Source organism: Notamacropus eugenii, chromosome 1 (assembly GCF_028372415.1).
Source record: "Notamacropus eugenii isolate mMacEug1 chromosome 1, mMacEug1.pri_v2, whole genome shotgun sequence".
Lineage (NCBI taxonomy): Eukaryota > Metazoa > Chordata > Mammalia > Diprotodontia > Macropodidae > Notamacropus > Notamacropus eugenii.
Genome location: NC_092872.1, coordinates 79015202 through 79039452, shown reverse-complemented (window position 1 = coordinate 79039452; position 24251 = coordinate 79015202). Strand labels below are relative to the sequence as shown.

The 24251-nt window shown below is 42.0% G+C and overlaps 1 protein-coding gene across 19 annotated transcripts in view; it reads right to left on the bottom strand.

Annotated features, from left to right (window-relative positions):
• Positions 1-2294: 2294 nt before the first annotated feature.
• The window catches only part of LOC140502759 (phospholipid-transporting ATPase FetA-like), a 161278-nt gene continuing 139321 nt past the window's right edge, over positions 2295-24251 (bottom strand). For 18 of the 19 annotated variants that reach the window (XM_072606788.1, XM_072606812.1, XM_072606822.1 and 15 more), the window contains 11 exons: positions 20724-20888; positions 18750-18861; positions 12754-12859; positions 12051-12198; positions 11308-11491; positions 10219-10442; positions 9046-9129; positions 6721-6966; positions 6431-6569; positions 4609-4739; positions 2295-3478 (listed from right to left, as the gene is read on the bottom strand). In XM_072606788.1, coding sequence (XP_072462889.1) covers positions 3281-3478; positions 4609-4739; positions 6431-6569; positions 6721-6966; positions 9046-9129; positions 10219-10442; positions 11308-11491; positions 12051-12198; positions 12754-12859; positions 18750-18861; positions 20724-20888 — 1737 coding nt within the window. In that variant the 3' untranslated portion in view covers positions 2295-3280. The remainder of the gene's footprint in view (positions 3479-4608; positions 4740-6430; positions 6570-6720; positions 6967-9045; positions 9130-10218; positions 10443-11307; positions 11492-12050; positions 12199-12753; positions 12860-18749; positions 18862-20723; positions 20889-24251) is intronic. The other variant, XM_072606775.1, reaches the window with a different exon arrangement.

Here is a 24251-nt window from a genome sequence, read left to right as displayed (position 1 = left end):
TTAGAATAGAGTTTACAATCTGATATTACTTACATGGATAGCTAGCAGTTCTGAACAAGCTTCAAGGCTTGGAGGATGGTACGGCCCAGCAAGATCAGGCAGACAAGGAGTAGCCAGAGAGGATGGAGAAAAATCAGAGGATTATGCTGTTACAGGACAGTGAATCACATTGTCAAATGCCACAGAAAAAGCCCATTCAGAGATAAGGAAATTATTAGTGATGCTGGAGAGAGCAGTTTCATTAGAGAGGGGAGAATGAAAACCAGATTGCAAGGGGTTCAGTAGTGAGTGTGGGTGTTGAGTAAGGGAAGGCAGTAAAGGTGGACTAACTCTAGCAGTTTGGCAGTAAAGGGGTACCAGAAGGAGAGGACAGGAGCTCAGGGAAGGCAAATGAAGGGAAGACTGTATGGTTGTATGCTAATTTAATCCCTAATCCACAGGATTTTGTGAGGAAAGTGCTTTGAAACTTTAAAGTTCTATATAAATGAGTCATTATTATCATTACTGTAGGCCACAAAGAAAGAGACAGAGCAGGATAAATTGAAGATGTATGAAAAAAGATGATGGAACAAGGTGACAGAGGAGACTGGAAGATATGATATTTAAGGTAAAAATGAAGGGATATGCTAAGAATAAAGTGAAGAAGACATATGAGGAGGACACTGAAAAGATGAGAAAAGTGGAAAAGGGAGATTGAGGGATGCCTGTTGTTGGAAAGTTTGAGTTGGAGGGAGAATTGAGCACTTCAAGAAAGAAGAGAAGGTTTGTGGAACAGTCACAGTCAGAGTTGAAAGAGTTGCCATGCAGCAATACTGGTCATTCTCAGAACTGCTCACCCTAGACTAAGTGGTTCTGACTTGAAAAGTCCCTCCTCACTCTTCCCTCCATAGATCTCAAAGCTGTTTTCTGGTTTGAGGCCTTAACTTCCTTCACTGCCTTTCTGTAATCTTTTATACTGTGGCCCTTGGAAAGGTCACTTTCTCCCTTTGTCCTCTGTCTTTCTTTAGCTCTTTGCCAGCTAAATAAAACACATAGACTGTCTAGATGAAATAGTCTCTTCTGCCTGTGCCCCGCAGAAGACTAGGGCTCTGAGGCCTGTGTCAACAGACTTGTGTGGGTTTCCATACAGTTCACTGCATATTGTTTCCTCCCAAACTAATCTTTTCTTCTTTTATCCTGTGCCACACCTCTGTGACTCTGCCCTAGCTTACCATCTGATGATGAAACTGAGAGAAAGATCTTAGGGTTTTTCATTTATGAGAGAATATTTATTACCAAAGGCATTGTGTATCTCTTTTTGCTTCCAGATATAGGATCTAACTGCTTCCCTGTCTCAGGGTGGGGAGTCAGCCCAGGTTTGGCAGTGGAAATAAAGAGGCAGAGGCTCAATAAAGACAAGTTAGATATATAGGAAGATATTGGATAGAAAAAGATGAACACGCAGGGGTATGTTCAGATTGACAGAATGGTGTTGGGGACACCTCAGACATGAGCTGAGAAGGATTTAGAGGCAGTGTTAGAGAGTGGCCGAAGGCGCTTTTGTTACGTGAATCTAGAAGATACTGAGATAGTAATTGTCTGGAGCTCTCCTTGAACTCTTTTTGTATCTAGAGATCCTCTATAGGTGGTATCTCACCAAGTGAAATGGGAATCAGGAGGGGAGAAGAACCTCAGAGAAAGGGTCCAGAAAACCTCCAGAAATAAAAGAGAGATGGGCTAGACATGACTGGTTCCTGGGAAACAAAAACTAAGAGATAAGTGAGTGATGGAACCCAGTGAAGTCAAGCAAAGCTCCCTTTACCCATTAGTGAGTGCTTTGGATAAAGAAACATAAGATTTTTTAGAAGTCTTCTCATTGTAACTTTCTGTTTCTCCATTGTTTTACCATGTCTGTTTCCTGGGGGTTATTTATAAAAACCTTTAGAAAATGTCATAGGACTGTGTACGTTTTCTTAGGCCGAGGAAATGAGTACCACAAAGGTGGGGATGCCACTTTTTACTTTCTGGAAAGGACAAGAGGTAGAGAGGAATAGGGATTGAAGACAATAGGGTGGATGGAAGAGAGTTGGCTTATTAGCCCCTGGGGCCTTCAGGAAAGAAGAAGGAGGGTGGCAGCCAAATAAAAATATCCCCCCTGCACCTTGAGAGAGAGGGAGGGAGGAAGGAGTGCCAAGGAGAGACTGGACGACAAATCTGATTCCCCACTCTATTACTCTAGCCCCACCGAGCCATACAGACCTGTCCATTCCCAGATAGAGAATTTAAACAATAAAGGATCACTCAAGTATATATAATTTCCTGTGAAAATAATTTTACTGAAGACAACAGTGCACAACCAAGATTGAACTCTCATCTCTCACAAGAAATAAATTTGAAAATGGCTTCATGGTAGGGCCCTCCCCATCCTAACTAGCTCTGTGGCCCAAACTTCAACAGGCACATTATCAAACTAGCTTCACTCTCAACTGCCAGGGACCCTTAGGATGGAAGGGATCAAAGAGCCATCTACCTCTTCTGTTACCCCAAATGAAATGACGTCCCCTCCAAAGACACAATTCCTAAAGTGCCACATTAGCCCATATGGTAGGTCTCCAGAAGCCAGGATTTGCCCCTTAGTGCCACAGTATTCTTTGAGTTATTCCCAGAGAGAGGTTATAGTTAGGTTAAGTCCAGGGGAAGAAGTCCAGAGTTTTAGGGAAAGAGGGAAGTTTATGGTGGTATGGGACTTGCAGGAAGGTGGGGCAGGGATCACTGGGAAGAGAGGGGTTATGTTACTGTGAGACTGTAGGGAATATTGAATGAGCTCTTGTGATACTTAATTTCCTTTCTCAGGCTGAAGTAGCCTTTTTTATGGGAAGAAACCAATTAGATCCCTAAGAGTACAGAGGTATCACCCTTTCTTCTTGGAGGCCCCATATTAAGACTTTTCATCTTACTTCCTAAAGTTCTGTCCTTGGTTAGGGATGGCATCAACATGCCCAGATATGACCTGACAGCTGACTCTCTTCAATACCCTGATGCCTCTGTCTGGAGTGTTTTTTTTGGGGGGGGGGGGATGGCAGGGTGGTGGTTGGCAAAGATTCATCAGGCTGCTCCTCAGAACAGTAACTCAGACATTTGGGTTGGATGATGTACAGCCCCCTTCTCTAACCACTGAGAAATGAAGGGCTGAGGGGAAAGGGGATTCTTCAATTGGCAGGTTTCTTAGAGACTGATCCTTCTCCCCAAATCAGGTGCATGGATAGAGTTGGGGGGGTCCTGGTGACCCCCCCAGGATCTTTCATTTATGAGAAGAATAGTTATCACCAAAGCCAAAGGGTGCCCTTGATTTCACGTTCTTTCCTGAAGTGATGAGTGCCCCAAACCCAGATTGGTGGGCAAAGGCATAGGCTGAACGTCGGGAACTTGTGCGTCTCAATCTTGTCTTGGTTGGGGGTGGTACTGGATTCTTCATGCATTCACGGATCTTATTGAGAACCTAGAGTCCAAGAGCAAGGGGTGAAAGGCAGGAAAGAGAGGAATATTTCATGAGTAAAAGGGCTCACAGGCAGCATGAGGCCCTAATTGGGCCTCAAGGGCAGCATAGACCAGCTGGACAGACACAGGTAACAAGGAAAAATGAATCACAGGTTACGCAGATGTCAGGCATTGTGATACAATGAAAAGAACAATGGATTTATAGTCAGAGGACCCAAGTTCAAATACTTCTCCTTAGTACTTGTGTGACACATGCTTTGCATTTAATAAATTAATTTTGATTGATTAATAAGTCATTTCATCCCTCTGGGCTTCAGTTTTCTTATCTGTGAAATGAGGGGATTGTATTAGATGGTCCCCAAGGTCCTTTCCATCTCTAAATCTATGATCCTGTGATCATAAAATGTTAGGGATCACCTAGTCCAATCCATTTGTTTTACAGATGAGGCCCAGAAAGGGGAACTGACTTGCCTGAGGTTACATGATGAGTCAGTAGCAGAGCCAGAATTTGAAATCAGGACCACTGACTTTCCAATGCAATGGTCTTAAAAGTGCTATCACCATAGTTATGGGGGCTTGTGGACTTCCAGGACACAGGTTATGATCACAGAGGAAAAAGCTATATGAGGAGGGACACAATCCATAGAGAGACAAAGATGAGGAGAAGAGATGGGTCTCAGGAAAACATGAGCACCAGAGGCTACAAAGACATCTGAAATGCAATGTTTCCCCTGGTCTTCAAACCAGCAACTTTCCCTGGGTTGTCCTTTTTGAGGCCCAAGGAGGCCAAGTGTTCCAGGTTATCCTGCTTCATTCAACCAGAGGTTCAGCTCTAGGGCCTTAGAATCTGAATTTACTCTGAGAGAGAACTGGGTATATGAGGAAGGAGAAGGGATGTCTTGAAAACTCAAACCTCTACAGTACAATGGGACCTACATGCAAACACATGCTCCTATTCTAGAGTCAGTCTGGGCTTCTCATCGAGAAAAACTGGAAAACAAACAAAACACCCAAGGTGCTTGCTGGGGCAATGGATAAAAGGCCTGGCCTTTGTGGGATTGGGCATGGCAAAGAAAATGGGGGCCTGGGGTACCAATGTATCTGTCACCTCCCTACCCTTCTTTTGCTTACCTTTTCAACTTTGGTGGGCCAAAATTCCATCCGGAGGAATCTGTACAGGATCACAGGCAGCACACAAAGGGCCACGGTGAGAAGGATTGTTAGCCAGACCTGAGGCAGGATCAGGGTGTTCCGAGCTGTGCCTGTAAACCCCACCCCCCCACACACAGAGGAGAGCTTGGATCAAAGTACTTGGGAAGGGAGGGTAGAAGTTGAGGACAGAGAATATACTGGTTATAGGGTAGTGACAACATTCCAGAGGAATATTAGTACCCAATGGCAGGGCAGGGAATGACTGTTCTGTGGGACATAAGATGGAGACAAACACTGATGAGGTTTCCTTCGGATTGTAGATGAATCTAAATTGAATTATCTGTACACTCATAAACCCCCCATTAGCACCTGTGGTTGTCTTTGTCTTGCCTGTCAAAACACAGTGCAAAAGAGAAGATGACAAGGGAGACTTGAGGAGGGGAAACTTCTCTACTGAAGGGAGGAAGAACCTGTGGGTATCAGCGATGAAAACCAAGGTGACACAATATGGCCATTATGGGTAAGTTTTACATGACCACATATGTATAACCTATACTGAACTGCTGGCCTTCTCAATGAGGGAGGTGGGAAGGGAGGAAGAGAATTTGCAACTCAAAGTTTTAAAAATGAATGTTAATTGTTTTTACATCTCACTAGGGAAAAATAAATTACTAAATGAATATTTTAAAAACCTAATAAACAACAACAAAAAAGCCTATTTAGAAAGAAGAAATAAAGATGACAAGGAGGTCAGATAGGGGTTATGCTCTTGCAAAAGACCAGAATAAGGAAAATAAGCTAGTGAAAAGGAGCAAAAACAGAGACTAAGATAAACCAGGTATTTACATTCCATTGAGCACCACTCTTGAGAAGCTGAATAACTCTTTAATTGTCCTCACTGATGGCGGAGGGGGTAGCAAAAAATGTAGTACGAATGAAGGATAATTTGGGTGGCTTGGTGCTCTGTTGTGATCCTTACAATGTCAAGAGATCTAAAGAAAGGCTTTCATCATGAGTAGACTCCCACGGAGGGTTTTTAGGCAGACACACAAGAGACACAGGATGAAAAAGTTCAGCTAGATTGTGATCTGCACCTACAGATTTGAGTATCCACACCGAGGAGATCACAAGTTCTGTGAAGTAACTTTCTTTATGTTTGCTATCTTTACCCCTCCATATCATGTTTAGAAAACTTCCAAGTGTGCTTGCTTCAAGGAGAGGAAGGGAATGGTGCACTGTATTCCTTTTTACAGGGGGATCCAGAGGAGGAAAAACTGATCAGAGACAACAGAAATAATAAACTGGCCAGTCTCTAGGGCAGGGCTTCTTAAAATTTTTCCACTTGCAACAGCTCTTCCTTTAGGCAGCATTAATTGGTACTGCATGATCTGAGGGCATGTGCAGTGCAAAGTGCACATGCTTTGTGTTCAGAACTAAGGCTGCAGTGAAGTTGCTTAGATGCAATTTGGCAAGTGCTCCTAGAAACACCTCTAATTCATTACGTTTGATTTTTAATTAATTTTTGGTTGTTGATGTTCAGAAACCTTTTACTGCTGGCAAATTTTTTGTGACCCCATATGGGGTTGTGACCCACAGTTAAAAGCGCTGCTCTAGGGTCCATTGGAGAAAAGGAGCAAGAGCTGGTCCAGGATTCAGAACTATTTTGTGGGGGGGTTATATAATGAGACCCTATAGCCCAATGGGGTGAAGTTAAATAGCTTTGAGTCTCCTTCCTTATGAAATCCCCATTCTTTGACCTAAGCCTGTCCCAAGCCCCATCCTGAGCTCTACCCAAGCTCACCCATGAATCTGAAGGTGTGAGGGAGGAGCAGATACAGGCCATCACTGTAAAGGAGGAACATTAGGCTGAAGTATAAGGTCAGGCTGCCCCAAATGAAGAACTGGTTCACAGTTGTCCAGTAGGCTGTCTCCAGACCCACCTGAAAATCATCCACCTGAGGGTCAGCCCCTTTCCTTGCCATAGGCCAGCCTCCCCCTCCTCCCCCATCAATCTCCCCACAACTGGCACCTTTACTCCTCCCTCCCCTATCCATAAGTCTCCCTTCCTCCCTTTCACCTCTACCACCACACCTGCACAGTCACCAACACGAGCAGGGAGGTCTGCACTATCAAGGCAAAAGACTGGTAGTCAGAGATGTTCTTCCCATTGCTTTGCACTGAGTTGTAAGTAGACCCATAGGTGACGAAGAACAACACAAAGGAGCTGTAGATGCCATGCAATATCGACTTCACAAATTCCTTCTTGTTGAAGTAGAGGTTGTATTGGCCTGGTTCATATAGCTCGGGGAATCGGAGGCTCCACAAGTCATTCACATCCTGCAAGTATGGGTTTGGAGCCATGAAGTTAAGAAAACCACCTTCTGAGCATCTTTTGCAGTTCCTATGAATCTTTCCTACTCATCTTCTACTAGGGCTGAAGAGAGGTTCCCCCTCCTCTCCCAACCAAGATGTATTCCCACCTTCAGGAATATTACCACCTAGGACCTAGGGATCTACATTTCAGGATAAGATACCTCCCTAGGGCGGAAGGCTCCTTCAAATTATGATACTAGGAATTATTCCACAAGGACAATCTGAGGAAACAGGAACATGAAAACAGAAAAGTCCCCACAGTCCTTCCTTAAGCCCTGTGCCCTCAGGCCATACTGAAGTTCAAAGTAGAGTAAGAAGAGTCAGGATGAGAAAAGGGTGGCAATAGAGGTGGGATACCCAGGTTCAAATGTTACTACAGTTTTGCATTCATCTATCTGGAAGAAGCAATGTGGTCTTAGTAGCTGGAGCGCTTCCTGCCCTGTAGCCAGAACTCTAGGTTCTAGCCTAAAGTCCTCTAATCACTAGTTATGTAAATCTTGGAGGTGTTTCCATAACTCTAAGATAAAGATAATCATTCCTCTTTTTCTTGCCTATCTCATAGGGTTGTTAGATCAAATAAAAGAATGTACATGAAGGCGCTAGGAGCAGGGGCCTATAAAGTGGTGGGTCTTCCTATTGTCCCAAAGGCTAGGTTACCACAGTCTTCCCTTCTGTTCTCCCCTCCCCCGCTAAGTATCCCAGTAGCTTAGCAGGAGTATAATGGGGCTCTTCCTGGAAACACCTCTGAGTCAATGTTGTTCAGTAAGTTGGAGACAGGTCAATGCAAGCCCCAGCCCTGGTTAGTCCTAACAAAGAATAAGAGTAGTGGTGGCTGAGACTGATGTAGGATCATTGGATTTAGAGCTGTCCAGTGGAGGAAACTCTGGCCCAGCATCACATGAGTGGTAAGTAGATGAGTTGGGATTTGAACCCAATTCCTCTGACTCTAATATGCCAATGAAGACCTAGGGCTGCAGGGGCCCTGGAACCTTCCTTCAGTTCCAGTTTACACAGTGTCTGTAACATCTGCAGAACACTTCCCCCACAACAGTAGGAATGCTATATATTGTTATCTCCATTTCATACACAGGAAACGGAAGTTCTCAGACAGGAGATGATTTTCCCAATTTCACATGGCTAGTAAGTACAGAAGGCTGGATTCAAACCCAGGACCTCTTATGATTCCAAGTCTCATGCTCTTTTCCCCACCCCAGGTTGTCTCTTACTATGTATGTATTTGAGTTGTGACTCTCTTACAGAGGCTCTGATTCTGCCCCTGTGAATCAGGACTGGGGGATGCTACTTCTGAAGCAGGTCTTTACACTAGAATTTCCAGACCTTTAAGGAGTTCCAGAGAGGAATTCCAGACCAAGGTAAAAGAGGTGACTTTCCATTACTCATAACAAATGCAGATTTCTCAGACTATTTTTTCAGGGTCTCTCACTCAACCTTCTCTGCCTCATCCCATCTCATCTTTATACTCCTTATGTGATTCTCTACTCCAGCCAAACTCTGATGCGCTTATAGGGAGTAGGACAATTATAGGCAGATGGAATAGGTTAATAGAAGCCTGCAACATTTTTCACTTCTCCTCTTCAGTAAACAGTATTCTTCCCCTCTGAAACCTCTTCCTTCAGGAATTCTATCCCAGTTAATCTCACTTGTCTTCTACACTGTATCCCTTCAGCATGTAGGGACTCAGTTACAATATACCATAATTTCCATGTTTCTTTCTAATTGTGTACTATACTTTCAGACAACCTAGATTTACATAACAGATACATCTGGGTAGTGATTCTTATATTATGGAAGAATTGTTCTTTTTATAAAAAGATCCACTCAGGTTTTTCCAACTCCCCTGCTGTACTTAAAATGATTCAATTTAGAAAAATTCAGTTTAGAAGAACTGTTTAGAAGCTCACTTCCAGTTACTATGGACCTTACTTGGCCTCACTCACCTGAAAAGCCAACCCTTCCCCCTTCCTAGTTCTGGCTGTGGTTGAAGGAACCTGGTATTGCCTGGGGATTGTGACTGGGTCTTACCTGGTCAAAGAGGCTCATGGCCAGGACAGGGAGGGATGTATAGGTCAAGTTGTATAAAGCTATGAACCACTCATCATAGACCGTCTGCAGAGATACCAAAGAGAAAAATCAGACTAATCTGTCCTTATATATCTCATATGGTAATTCTCTTTTCCCTTGGCACAGTTATGCCTTTCATAGATCTTAACTGGGCAGAAAGCCAATCCCTGATCTATATCTCCCCCACCCCCAGCTTTCTAGATACTCTGATCTTTTCCAAACTAAGAGTTTCCTCCCATTGCCTGGGTGGTAGCCATATTGAAGGTAGAAGGCAGGTAGGCTTTTAGTTTCCTCCAAAACTAGGAGACTACATATAGATTTTCCTGGAAGTGTCCAAGGTTTTATCTATCTGGGAATAAAGAAATATTGATTATAAAGCTTATCTCCTGAGGGGAAAGAGAGGGCAGGACAGACAGGCTTTTAGAGATCTTTGGCAGTACAGACTTGACTCCCTCCCTGCCTCCCCATATAACGCTTCTTTTTCCAGTGCTCCAAAATTTAGTATAACCCATGTAAATGGCTGCTAACCCAGTTCCTCTTTCTTCCTGGACCACTTCTAAATCTCTGTCCAGTTCTAGCTTTGGAAGGGGTGGAAGAAGTAGACATCAGGAGTGGCAAGAAGTATGGTGCCCCTGAATGAGTTTTAAGCCCTCTCTTAAGGCCATTCCTAATTTATCAATTCAGGTCTCCTCCAAGGACAGTCTTGAAGTTCCTGTGATAGTAATGAAGATGTGGGAACACTATATTCTGATTTAGCATTTTCAGGATATGGAATGTTATGTTGGGAGTCCAGGGCTGGGCAAAACAGTGGACTGAATGGCCTAATGCACCTTCCTCTCCTACCTATCCCCCCAAGCCCTGCTTGCATTATCCCAGGGCCTTCATAGGGGCTTCTCTGAATTCTGGGAATTTTCAGATTCAGAAACATTTCAGTTGCAAATGTAAGGAAGTTGATTCTAGTAAGGAACAGGTAATTAGCTTAGGGGAGAGTGAGGGAATTAGGGTAGACCATGGTCATGATACTGGTGACTGCACTGAAAGTCAAGCCCACAAGTCAGAGAGTTCACATTAACATCTATCCTGATCACACTGAAGGCATGCCTGGGAGTACTGTAGCATTGTTGCCTAACTTACTTGTGCAGAGAAACCGGAGAAGAAGCCATACCAGAAATGTACCAGTGTGAAGGTAAAATTTTTGTAGAAGAAATAGCGGAGGAATTTGCACATCCGGATATAGGACCAACGACCATGGACGAAGAGTAGGCGCTGCAGAAACCGGAACTGGGCAAAGGAGAAGTCACTGGCAAGCATAGCTTGCATCCCCTCCTGGCCACTGATGCCCACCCCAATGTGGGCAGCTGCAAGAGAACCAAGCAGTTTTTCAGCTACAGCATCTATTTCCAGGGCCCTAGGCTAGTTCAGGGTGGAAAAGAGTACTAAAAGCATAATGTGGCCCTCACCTGAACCCATTTGGCACCTTTAGCCCACCTGCTGACAGGGTGTGACATATTGTATAGAGTGCTGGACTTGCCAGTCAGGAAAACTAGGGTTTGACACCCTTACTAAGCTAAATTTATAAAATTATCCCTGGTATAGTAGAAGAAAAGCTTATCTGATGCATGCAGATTTCTTCTTTTAATGCAGATTTTTTCCCATTGGAAAAAGAGTTAAAGGAACTTTTAAGCTCCTCTATATATTTGTAGGCATTTTCTTCTGATCATAAGCACTGAAATACCAGTTTCTGAGGAAGCTTAATTTTTTTTTCCGACAGTAATTGGTGGACTTTTCTGTTTGTTTCTACACTACACTGTCTTAGTTAAAAGGCAGAGACTTGACTGTATCATTTGCCAAGTGAAAAACTTATTGATTTTAGGATAAAATATAAACTCCCTAGCCTGGTCTTCAAGGCCTCCCACAATTTAGCTCCACCCTCTCTCCCTAGCTTATTTTACATTATTCCCCTCAAGTTTTATCGCTATTTCTCCTACTTGGAATTCCATATTCCACCTGCATTCATTCACACAAGCCATCCCCCAGGCCAAGAAGGCCATGCTTGCCCTGGTGCCCTTCTCTTCCCCCTGTGCCACTCCCCCGCCCTTTCTATCTTTCAGATTCCCTGTCTGCCTTCAAAGTTAGATTGGGTGCTCCTGCTTCCTATGTTACTGCTACTTGAATGGTAAGGAAGGAAGGGCAGGGCAGCCTGCCTCCCCAAACCCCACTTGCCTTTGATCATACTGACATCATTTGCTCCATCACCAATGGCTAGTGTCACCACAGGCTTGTACTTCCTCACTAGTTCTACCACTTGGGCCTTCTGCAGAGGTGTCACACGGCAACAGATCACTGATTTGCACATACAAGCTGTCCTCAGCAGCTCCAACTCCACGTTCTCCTCTAGGGCATGAGCCTGTGGCCCCAAATATACACATTTACTCAACAGGCTACGTAGTAAACCCTTGGCCTCTACTCTTTTTGATAGGCCTTCAGGATAGGCCTTCATACATATGGGGCTTTATTAAATTAAATACTTTCAGTGTGATAGCCCAAGCTCTGATCTGCCTTTGAATATTCAACAAGCCACAAGGACAGGTCTGTGTTCCCTCATTTCTGATCCAACCCACAGGAAAACAAATGTTACAGAATCCTACTCAGGGTGAAACCAATGGGCTGGTTCATAGATGAAGATACCTCCTGGACCCGGAGAAATAGATTCTACCTGAGGTCCCCAGGATGTGGCGACTGCAGTGGATGGAGAAGCTTAAGATGGAAAGAAGCCTATTCTCAGCTTCTTCTTAGCTGTTCTCTGAGGGAGGATATTTTCAGAGAAAGGGAACGATTCTAAGCTCTCTCAATTACTCCTGCTTTGGGGTATTACTTGGGAAAAATAAGTGTATGTGTATGACAACAGGTTCCTAAATGGGCTCCCTGAATGGAAAGGAGAAGGGTCACAGCTTCCCACTGCTCACCAGACTGTGGCCATCGATGACTAGGCCGTAGCTACCATTGGCCACTTCTTCAGGCATGATGAAGGCTTCTGTTTCTGACTGGGCAAGGAGGGCAGTTACTGGGTCTGTTCTCAATAAAGAGCCAGGTTTCATCTTACTTCTTGCTGACCTAAAAGTTAAGAATGGTTGATCAGAACTGCTCTATGTCTAAATATCCTCCCTGGAATGGCAAAAGTTCCTTCAAGATCCTAGGACCCAAGGGCAACTCTAAACCCATGCTTGCCCACCAGTATCTACTTCTTTCCAAACCCTTCCTCTGTGCTAGTCTCCATAATACTCCCAACTTCCCTCTTACGTCCTTCTAAAAGAACTTATTTTTTTTCCCATCTTGACCCCTAACCCTTCATATCCTTACAAATAGTCAAACTTTCTCCAGCCTTTGCAGTAGGTCCTCCCAATCCCCCATATCACCTCTTTTTTTCAATACCCAGGGCACCCCAGAGGTCACCATACCTATTTTCTCTTTCATATTCCTCTCAATAGCCCATCCTTCTTCCCCACTTTCTTGTCCTCTTTCTGCCAAAAGGTTCTCAGTCTAGCTTTTCCCAGACTCTACATTTGAGTAAAGCCACAGGAAGATAGAACACCTAAATGCCAATTTGCTTGGCTGACGCAGGACCTGGCCATAGAATGGTAGTGTCTGGGGCTGCCCTCCTGTCAGTACCTGAGTTCCTGTTGGACCATGCTACTCGACTTGGCTTCTATAACGAATACCTCATCCATATCATCATGTAGCATATTGCAAGAGTAGCCAATGTTCACGGCAGTCTCTATAGAGAAGGAGATTATGTAGTGAATGAATAGAGAAGCATGGAAGGTACCCAAAGAGACATCCCACCCTCTTCAGTGATCAGGCCAAGCCTATGCTTGGCCAGTTATTCCCTCGGAGCTCAGACCTCACTCATTATTCCATGGCAGGGCATTTAAACAATATTACCTTTGGATAATGTCCAAGTGTCACCAAATGGCTGAATTAGCTTACCTCTTATAGACAGGCTGTTATTCTATCAGCACATTCCTATTAGATATCCTCCATGAAGCCTTCCCTGACTGCCTATGCATACACTGATTTTTCCCTTCTCTAAAATCCTTTAGTAGTATTTGTAGTCTACTTCTTAGCCCAGTATTTCAATCAGTGTTAAACATCTATCATTCAGGTTAATGACAGGCTAAATGCTATGGGATATCATATAAGGCTGGGGGAGCATCTTTTCTTTCCCCATATTTATTTGAGGGGCCAAATCCATAAGGAAACAATCTGCCATTGATTTTTGGTTAAATCTGATTCTTTGTGCCCCATTTGGGATTTTCTTGGGAAAGATAATAGAATGTTTTGCCATTTCCTTCTCCAGCTCATTTTAAAGATAAGGAAACTGAGGCCAACAGGGCTAAGTGACTTGCCCAGGGTCACACAGTCAGTAAATGTCTGAGGCCATATTTCAACTCAAGAAGATGAGTTTTATTGACTTCAGAGCTGGCATTCTAATCAGTGTGCCACCTTGTTGCTCAGGAAACAATTAGAGACCAATAAAGTGCTAGATTATGTTGTGTAGACAATAGGTATTTTAGACATTCAAGGGAGAGAGGGTCTCTGTGAATTGGAATAGTTGATTGCAAGAAGGAAACAGGATTTGGAGTTGGATCTTAGAAGATGGAAAGGAGACATTCCAAGCAGGGGGAACAAGATTAATAAAGGTACAGAAGTAGGAGTAAGCATGTCTATGCACAGTGAGGAAAACTGGGCTGACAACGGTAAAGAGCATGTTTTGAAGGGTTGTGAGAGATAAAATGGTAGGTGTCAAAGGTCTTAAAAGCATGACAGAAAATGTAGTAATTTTCCAGGTGCCAGGTTACCTACCATCATTATGGTGAATAGCGAGCTGGCCTTTGTGTCAAGATTTAGATTCAAACCCTTTCTCTGATACATACTAGATATTTGGCCCTAGACAAGTCCCTTCAACTTCTTGATGTAACTTGTCCTCCATGTAATCCATAAAAACTATTAAAGTTAAAGATAAATTGTTCAGTTAAATCCATGGAGGGATTGTTCCACACTGAGAGAGCTCTGTACTCCAGTGAAATCACAAATCCACATCAGAAAAACAAACCCAGGTAAAGGTGTTTGCGTATGTTGCAAGTGACATGGGGTGGTGTGGAACCTAACCTTGCCTTGTTTTTATTGTTATTCTAGAGAGTTTGGCATTCCTCCTAAAGCTGTGGGAAGACCAGGCATTGTTAACTTGAAAAAACCATAAGGAAATGCCTTCTCATTAGAAAGTAAGCTATATCCAAGCACAACAATGGAAAGGCACTTGTCAATTTATCATCAATAAATTGTTAATTATTTTATCCTTTTCTCTTTTTAAATTATATTAAATGTATTTTTTTGTTACATTTTGCGTTTTGAACTGTCTCCCTCAGTCCGTCCCCACCCTGCATTAGAGAAGGCCATTTCATGTACACATGCATGTGCACGCATACACATACACATGTAAAACCATATGGTGCATACTTCTGTTTAACATTTCTTTCTCTACAGGTGGACGGCACATTCCTTCCTGGGTCCTTTGTAGCTAATTTGAGTATTGATAATAACTCAGAATAGCTTAGTCACTCACTGCTGTTCTTTGAACAACATTGCTTGTTACTGTACACAACGTTCTCTTGGTTTTGCACTCTTCATTATTTCATACAAGATTTCCCTTGTTTTCTTAAAGTCGACCAGTTCTTATAGCACAACAGTATTCCATCACAATCATATATCACAACTTGTTTAGCCATTCCCCAATTGATGGGCATTCCCTTAATTTCCAGTTTTTTGCCACCACCAACAGAGTCGCTATAAATATTTTAGACCATATAGGTTCTTTTCCTTTTTTCCTGGTGATCCTGGGAAAAAGACCTAATAGTGGTAGTGCTGGGTCAAAGGGTATACACAGTTTTACACATTTTACCTTTCTTAGAATATTCGAAAACCCTCCTAGGCTTTTGAGCTTCCTGGACACTTCCAGCACTTTAGTCCCTCATCCGTCTTCTAATTTTGTTCCTTGTTCTCCCAGCTAACCTTATGCCATGCTCATTTGATTTTGTTTCCCTAAGATTATTAAGAAAAATGCCCTGCCTTGATCAGCAAGGTGGAATTGCTTCTTTATGACATGAAAACTCTGTTCTCTGAATGTTGTATGATCTCATAGAATTTGAAAATTGGAAGGGACTTCAGCAGCAACCCAGCTCAAATGGTCATTGACAGGAATCCCTCCATATTGAATCATTAAGTAATTAATTACTATTTTATTTTAGTCATCCAACTAAGTCATCTAATCCACATCTCTCCATTTTCTCCACAACAGTATGAGGTACTTCATAAAAAGCTTTGCTAAAATCTACATAAACTATCCATAGCATTCTGCTCATTTACAAGGTTAACAATACTGTTAAAAAAAGAAAATGAGGTCAATCAGGCATGATTAATTCTGTATCTTTGAAATACTATCTAGATATCTGCCAGTCATCTCTCTTTAGTGATATATTCTGTAATCTTTTAAGAATCAACATTAAGTTCATTGGCCTAATATCTAGACTCTGACATTTTTCCTTTTTTGAAAACTGAGATATTTGCCCTTTCCAAATCATGTGATACTACTCCTGTTTTCCATGATATTTCATATATTATTGACAGCAGCTGAATATTCATACGTGGCAGTTCTTTCAGTACCCCATGTGGGAACTGAGGGAACCACACTGACTTCATCCTGGATCTAGCTTGGTATTCAATTATGGGTCTAGTCCAATTTCTGTCTTGTAAGAAAACTTTATTGCATTGTTTGACCCTGCACGGCTGAGAAACTGATCTCTTGTTTAGAGACCCTTAACTAAAGACCTAGGTTTTGCTAACTAGAAACCCAGTCAGATCCATACATTGATACAAGGACATCTCAAGCAAACCATGTTTTATCTGAAAATTGGCCCTGTACTGTTTTCTTGTTTCTTTGATTGAACAGACACTTGACGGGGAGTGGGACACCTCTTTTTTTGATTTCAGGGAATTGCAACTATTTTTTCTTCTCCTCCTCCCAACTCAGAAAGCCCCTAATCTTTCCTCTAATTAGCAATCAGATTACCTACTTGGTATCCTGGTTTATATCTTGCTAATCATTTTCTTTTAATGCATAAAAATGTCTTTTCCTGTATTTGGGATCAAGTGCCAAGGTGAGGAAGGCCTGGTCCCAAAATGTTATACAATTGGCATGCATTACTTAATAAATTGATATGCTCAGAAGTTTGAACCTTTGTCTCCTCAATTATTTCAGATTTCACCCATTACACCAAGATACAGTTCATCTGGGCCAGGTGACTTGAATTCATCAAAGGCAGCTGGATGCTCTCTTATTATTTCCTTATTTATTGTGAAGCATGTTAAAATGTCATTTTTATTTCAATTGAAAATATTCAGAAATAGTATTTTCTCTAGTTTAAAAACCCTTTCCAAATGTTTCCCTTTAGGGAAGTGGGTAAAATAAAAGCTGAGGGCTTCCTCTTAAATGGATTAAAGGTAATCACTTTTCTCTAGACTTGTTTAGATTTCTGTCTTCCCCATTCCCTGAAGCAAAGAGCCTATGACCAAACCAAGAGACAGGCTCTCTTTGGTTATTTAGAAAAGACTGCCATATTGACCACTGGAAGGAGATACTAACAATCTTAGAGAAGAGTTATCCAGGTAGGAATTAGATAGTGTATTAGCTATTGTTCTGGAATGTTAACCCCAAACTATATTTTAACATATTTTAGTCTTTTCCTTGTTATTTCAAATCATCTTGGGGTAGATATGTATGAGGGTATGGGAGGTAGATGGAGGGTTGCAGGGACAATGCCAGTTGGTCATTTCTCTCTAGAAGTTAGAAATGGCCTAGATTTAGAATTAAGTTAAATTGAATAAAAATTCTGTCTGGTAGACTATTGCCTAAAACAGAAGGGTATAGTATTACTCTTTTCTTCTTCAACACTTATTTTGGGTATTAACTCCGTTAGTGATTTTTGTTCAGTCATTTCTGGTGGAAAGAGCATCCTCCTTTGCAAAGAAAATAGAAATGAAATCAGAATTGAGCATCTTGCCAGTTAATAAAGGCCCTGTCTCTTTTTTGATCTTCCTTTTCCCCCTTGATGTAGCCAACCTTTGTTTTTATTAGCTTCCTTCACCAGCCTCAGCTTTCTGAGCTTTAGTGTCACTGACATTTTCATAGGGCTGTGCATATTCTTCTGTTTCAGCTCTGTTCCCTGGCCTTGTTCCCACCTTCTGTACATTTCTTTTGAAAATCTAAGTTGTCTGGTGATTTCCTCGTGCATTCCCATTGGACAAATCCCATGTTTCCAGGTCACTGGAATAGTTTCCCTTTCTGTCTTTAGAATATCACCCTTCAACACCTCCCATATCTCCTGGCTTGACTTCTCCTGAAGCTCTTTTGTCCATGAATTTCTACCTATCTTCCCTCTGAACGCTTTGAATTGTGTCTATTCTTTCATTTATAAGTAATAAAAAGCAGTGGCTTGGCTGAGCCGGAAATGTAGAGTGTGAGGTCTATTTATTTATTTATTTTTCAATAGAAAGCTTTGCTTTGAGAAAAGTAAAGCACTCGTAAAAATCAGTTAAAACAGCCTCATACTTGTCATCATGTTAATCATCCAAAAAGTATGTGATGAGGATTATGACCAGGTTTAATGATGTCCCTTAATAGGCCCTTGTGACCTGCTCTGAACTTTGACCCAGCCCACAGCTTGAGTCACATGGAGCCAATGTTGGGAGGAGTTTGTCTAACAGGTAGAGCAGGAAGGGCAGAGCTGAAAGAGAGTGAGGCAGAGTTGGGAGAGGGCAAGGCAGAGCAACTAGTAGGAGGGAGAGAGGGAGTGATTTTGCCTAACGGAGCTTGTTTGTGGGGAGGCCTGATGGAGGAAAGGCTTGGGGATGGCTGTGTTCCGTGCATTGATAATGTGTATAGATTTCTTTGTTACTATGATGGATTTGGCTTTCTGGTGTTTGAATAAATGTCTTGATTTTGTCTTTGAGGAAGAGAGTTTATATTTTGTGAATTTACTCTGAAAATATGCATGCATATGCATAGCAGCTGCTGTGGGTATTGCACTGACGTTACACCAGGTTAGCGATAATGGGGATGGAAAGGAAGGGTATGGATGTGGGATATTTTAAAGAAAAATCTATGGGACTTGGTGAGTAAGTTGGGCAGGATTAGAGAAAGGGAGGAGTCAAAGATAACAGATTTTTTAAGACTAGGTAATTGAAAGAATAGTGGTGGAAGAGAAAAAATGAAGCAGTTATGAAGGATGCCAAATTGGGGAAGGGGTGGGGTGTGTTGATAAAGGTGATAATTTGATCTTGTACATTTATGCTTTGAGATGAGAGTAGAATATCCAGAACTGTCTGACAAACAGGCAGAAATGCAGGACCTCTGCCCATGAGACCACAGTTTTATTTTCTGTTCCATGAGGGTGAGTCCTGTCTCCCAATTTAGACTGGGCCAAGAGGTAGTGGAGTTTACAGTGGAGGCACAGGAGGCCCTTAGTAAGGAAGGAGTGATCTGAAGGAGGGTTAGAGCTTTTGGGGAGAGTTCAGGGAGCACTCTCTGTTAGCCTGTAGGCTGTCTTTACCTTGCTTGTCTCCAGTCAAAACCCACATGTTAATATTTGCTTTGATCAGAGTGGCTATTGTCTCAGGCACTCCATCTTGCAATTTGTCTTCAATGGCTGTGGCACCTATCAGCTGGAAATGAAAAAGCAGATCTGAATTCATGCTAGGCCACTTTAGTCTGTGTAAGTTTTGTTTCACTGAGGTCAAACAAGGATTCTCTTACCTCAACTCCCATAGGTCAGTCTGTTTAAAAGTTTTAAAATCAGTTTGCCTCCATCCTTTGGCATTCTCTATACCCTGGTCATCTTGGTTTAAACTGTATTCACTGATATACAGCTATGTGTTTGAGGGTAAGGCACTAAGATGTTTAGTGTTATTTATCAACTGAAATATAATTGTTGAAATGGCTGGCTTTTCCTAATGGATTTGGATCTCCTAGAGATCCTGCATAATGACTACTCTGGGGAAATTGGAAAGCATCCTGTGGTACTGAATTCAGTTCAGCAACCAACATATATCACTTGCTTAATAATGATAATGCTATGTGTCAGGCATCATGCTAAGCATTTAAAAATATCATTTCATTTGATCATTTTTACTTTTCAACAAATACCATGTTTCATGTCTGCTTCTCAGAATAAACTGTCACACCATCTGTTCCTAAATATACATCTTCTTAAAATACATCTGTTTCTCAAAACATCCATTTCGACACATACCCAGTTTATATCACACACATTATGGTATAAGTGGAATGAGCACTAGACTACATTCAGAAAACCTGGTTTAAATCCTGATTCTGCCTTTTACTATCTGTGCAATGTTGGCCAAGTCCTTAAACTTCTCTTAGACTGTGTCCTCTTTCAAATGGAGATATATGTACCACTCCCACTTCTCTCAATGGGTGTTTATGAAGACCAAATAAGATAATGTATGCCAAGTGCCACATAAACGTCTATCATTATTATTATGTCTATAAAAGTGATGTACCCTAAGCTTTCTATTCCACTGAGAATAATTAAGAGCTCCACCGTGTTTCATGAACTTGCTTCTTCTAAAACTTCTAAACCAGTCCTTTTATCCTTTAGGCCCTGCTCTAGTCTCAGTTTACATATTTGTTGTTACACATCTATTTATTGTTTCATGAAGATTTAAAGACATTTTCAAGTTTCCCTCCAACTACATAGTGACATGGCCTATTTTTTCTACTGTCCAGGACCTAGCATAAGCCTGGAAATGTAGAGGCTTAATCAGAAGGGTTGGGCAGATGATCCTTCTGCTGGGGCCTTAGATGGGCAGGCCGTGTTCAATGCAGATACATACCTCTCAAGAACTGACCATGTAGGAAGATGTGTCACCTTTGGAATTTATCTTCACTCTAAATATTCCTGTTTGATACTCATTTGCTTTTTTTTATCCTAGCTCAAAGATAACATGGATTGTTTCTGTCTTCTCAGTGGGGATTATGTAAATTCCTGCATCCCCTCTCTTAGCTCCCTTAATCAGAAAAAGAGCTAAGGCAGAGATAGTGGGAGAAGCCAGAATCACCTTATCTGGCTTCAAAGGTGGTTAGGAAATAACCTAGTTAGGGAAAAGGAGTAAAACTTCAAAATTAAAGTGTGTCTATTATTAGATCATCTGAGGATTTCAATTATCCAGGAAATTCTAAATTCATTTAGATTTAGGGGATAGTACTTTTCTGATGTTTTCCCAGAACTTTTTATTGTAGTGGCTTTGTCAAAGAATCATAGAATCAGAGTTGTAGAGCTAAAAAATCTTAGGGACCATGTAGTGCAACCCCTTAATTTTACAGATGAGGAAATGGAAAGCCTGAGATGACTAGGGTACTGAGATAACTCACGTAAACAGTGACCCCTTCTCTTATCTTCCTACTATTGTTACATGGACTCAACAGATTATAGTCATGGTTCATTCCCCTGACCCTTGAGCCTTCCTTCCCAGGAGAAGTCTAGTCCTTGCTCCCTCAGACCAACCATCATGTCTTTTTCAATCTCTTCATAGACAAGTCCCAACATTTCCTCCCGATCTTCCAGGGAAGTGCTGGCTTCATGGTGTTTTCGGCTCCAGCTTTGGAATACTTTTTCATCCAGCTCTCGGAAGGCCACAGCAAGGGTACGCAAGCCCTCACCGGCGAATTCCTGGAAGACATATGTGTTCCCAGAGAGGTCAGGACAGAACTGAGTCCTCTGTGTAGGAACTACCAAGTGCCAGAATTTCTCCACCAGTCAGAAGAAAGAAAGATTGCACACCTGATGAACAGAGTCCCTGGATTAGTGTCAGGCAGCTTGAGGATTTTAATTGTCTCAACCAACCTCCCAGGAAGAAAGATGTTATAAAATCCTCTGTATTACCATTAATATTAATATTCAAGTTCATGTGCAATTGTTTAAAAAGAAGTGTTTATTATACATAAAAGACACATTTAGATGTATATGGTTAGTTATCTCAGTTGATTTAAGAAGGGTACTAAAAAGACCAAGCTCCTGGATTTAATTCCTGTGTTATCCAGTTAGACTTAATCTGCCCCTGGACTGATTCCTAACTGGGCCATAAAGACAATGGGACAGGAATGGATGCAGCTCAATGCTACTGATCCCCATTGCTGGACCCATAAATCAAAATAAGTGTCTGATATATCATCTTTGTTTATAAGAGAGAAGAGCAAATGTACATGAACATGTTAGTTCTGCTGTAATGTTAGAAAACATTTGCTTTACCCAAAGAAGGTAAACGAAAGCATGATACATTCATTTGCTAAGTGTATTTTCTTCTCTGTGAATAGTTATAGGTGTATGGTGTCCATGGGTATTGAGAGTTCGCTGGCATCCCCATATTGTTGGGAAGATAGGGAAAAAGTGGAGACCTAGAGGAAGTTTACCTGGGAAGTAAGTAATGATGATGACAAAAACTGGCGTTGGGACTGACAGCATATTGCTGTCTGATACAGGCATGCGTATAGAGTAACATGCTGCCTGCATCTCCTACTTGTGAATTTTCATAGCAAATACTCAGGGGATAGAGGTGCTGCCTCACCACTATTCCCTCTCTGAGTCCCAATTTATTTTGCTGTGCTCATAACCTTGTAAAGGGGTGGCTGGACCCTAAGGCTGTGTTTTTGCATCAGGATATGAATTAACCAAACATCAGCATATGCTCACAGTGTGCATTACATGCTCTCCTTTATAGTCTGAGAATGAAGTTCATTTCCTTGGAGATGATAGCCTGCTGCCTTTCATATGGATGATGAATCTAGGTCATGGAAACCACTGTAACTCAAGGCTCCACAATAACTTCAAGCTTACTTTCCCACAGCAATGTACGACACATCAGCTATGACCTTGGTACAGGCTAACCTGAGGATCCACTCATTCTTAAGCTTCAGGTCTAGTCCTGGCTCTGATAAAAACTAATGAAGAAGCCTGAGTCCTCTATATGCTGATCCACAGAGCTGGAGGGAGTACAGTCCAATAGCTGCTAAAAAGCTATATCCCTAATTTTGAAGGCTGGGAACTGAATAAAGAAATTAACCATGACATCTAAGGATTTTATGAAGGAACTGGGTATATTTATCCTACAGAAGACTTAGGAGTGGGTATTATAATAGCTATTTTCAAAAATCTGAAGAACTGTCATATAGAAGAAGGCTCATACCTGTTATGTGTGGCTCAGAGGGTAAAACTAGGAGCAGGGTTACATAGGGGGAAAATGCCACCCTGCCAGGGAAAATAAGGCATCTAAGTGAAGATAACTCTGCCTTGTGTCTCTCCCAACAGCTTAATCCCATCTGCAGTCCTCCCATAAACTCAGTCCCACGGAGACCAAGAACTATGACTCCTGTGACACTGAGGCATCAGCAGGTAGAAGCTCAATCAGAAGGCAAGCTGCTCTTGACCTCATTTTGCTCTGTCTAGCCCTGATTCTTCCAATTCATCCCCATGCAAACCCCTCAGGAATTCAAGAAGAGAGTGTCCACTATGTATGAGCTTTAGATATGCTTCTTGAATTTTCTTGCCCATCTGGCCTGTTTCTGTGTTTGAACTCATAAAAAAAGTGTAATTTCTCCATTCTGACTTGCCCAGGCAGTGAATATGTTGATTTTTTTTTTTTTTTGAGCTCTAGTGTATAAGGTGAATCTTCACCTTCTTGGTTTATTCTATCCAAACTTCAACTGTGGACAGCATTCTGCTGGCATTTCTCACCTTGTAAACAGCTGACTCCACATGACAATGGACTAACACAACCTTTGATCCCAGATCTAGGCAGTCTTCCAGCCCACCTCAGTCCACTAAATCTTGGCCCAACATCTCCCTGACAAAATTTCTAGAGAGAATGGAGGAATTTTCCAGTTTCTTGCTTCAACTATGGTTGTCTGTGGTCTTCTAGACTGCAAAATTCAGTACAGATAGTTTGAAAGCAAGATTCCTTCTCAGTTGTTTTATTGATCAGGTAGCTTTGTGGACCACACTGTATATTAATAAGGAAAGTTTCATTAGGACATTTTGAGGACTCCCTGGAGAGTTCTAGTGGGTATCTGAAGATTGCCAATGAAAGGAGATTGCCAACTAACTAATTGGTCAATTTCTGTAAGCAAGGGAAAAGATCAATAATGATTTGATAGGGTAGGGAAAGGCACAGAATTTATAAGAGACATGATAGGGTATCTTTGGAGTTACAGGCAGCCAAAGGGTAGAAAGACGTAGCTGGGCCCCTGAAGGAGAAGGTGAAACAGTTAGATGAAAAGGAGATGTTTCTCAGAGCTGGAGTTGCCTAAAGGTTTGTCTGTCTTTCCCTGATGAGCAATCCCATATTTGGATTCATGATAGCAGAGCTATTGTAAAAGGGTACAGGCTTAGGGAAATCAGTGCTTCCTACCTCCTCATATAGGTAAAATCAGGTTAAAGTGAACTTCACTTGTAGCCTTTAAGGGTAGTTAAGTCATAAAAAAATCCTAAGGGAAAGGACAGAAAAGAAGGGGGAGAAGTGAAGGATTAGTTCCATCCCCTTTTCTTTGCTGATAGGGATATACACATACTCATCCATACACACATATAGGAGACTCATGTCTTTGTTTAGCACCAACTGGGAGAAGAGCATCTCTACTGATGGTTCCCTGGATCACTGCCCAGAATGGGAGTGTGTGTGTGTGTGTGTTTTTGTGTGTGTGTACCCAAAGCACAAGTACCCTAGGACAGCCTTTGTGTAAAAATAGGAGAATGATGGTAAAAGACTGGGTCCCTAACCTCCTAGTGGGAAGCAAGCACAACAAATCTGACTTTGCCATATATACCTTCAGACACTTCCTGGACTAGGGACATTTTCCTCACCCCAAGTTTTGGTCCCAGTGCTTCTCAGTATGTGAGGGTCTGCCCTAGGAACTCAGTTACTAACATTCTTCTAATAGATTATAAACTCCTTGAGGGCAGTAAACCAGAGCTTATTCATCTCTGTATCTTCCCCAGTATCTTCTATCATATTCTTCACACAGCACCGAAATATTTGAT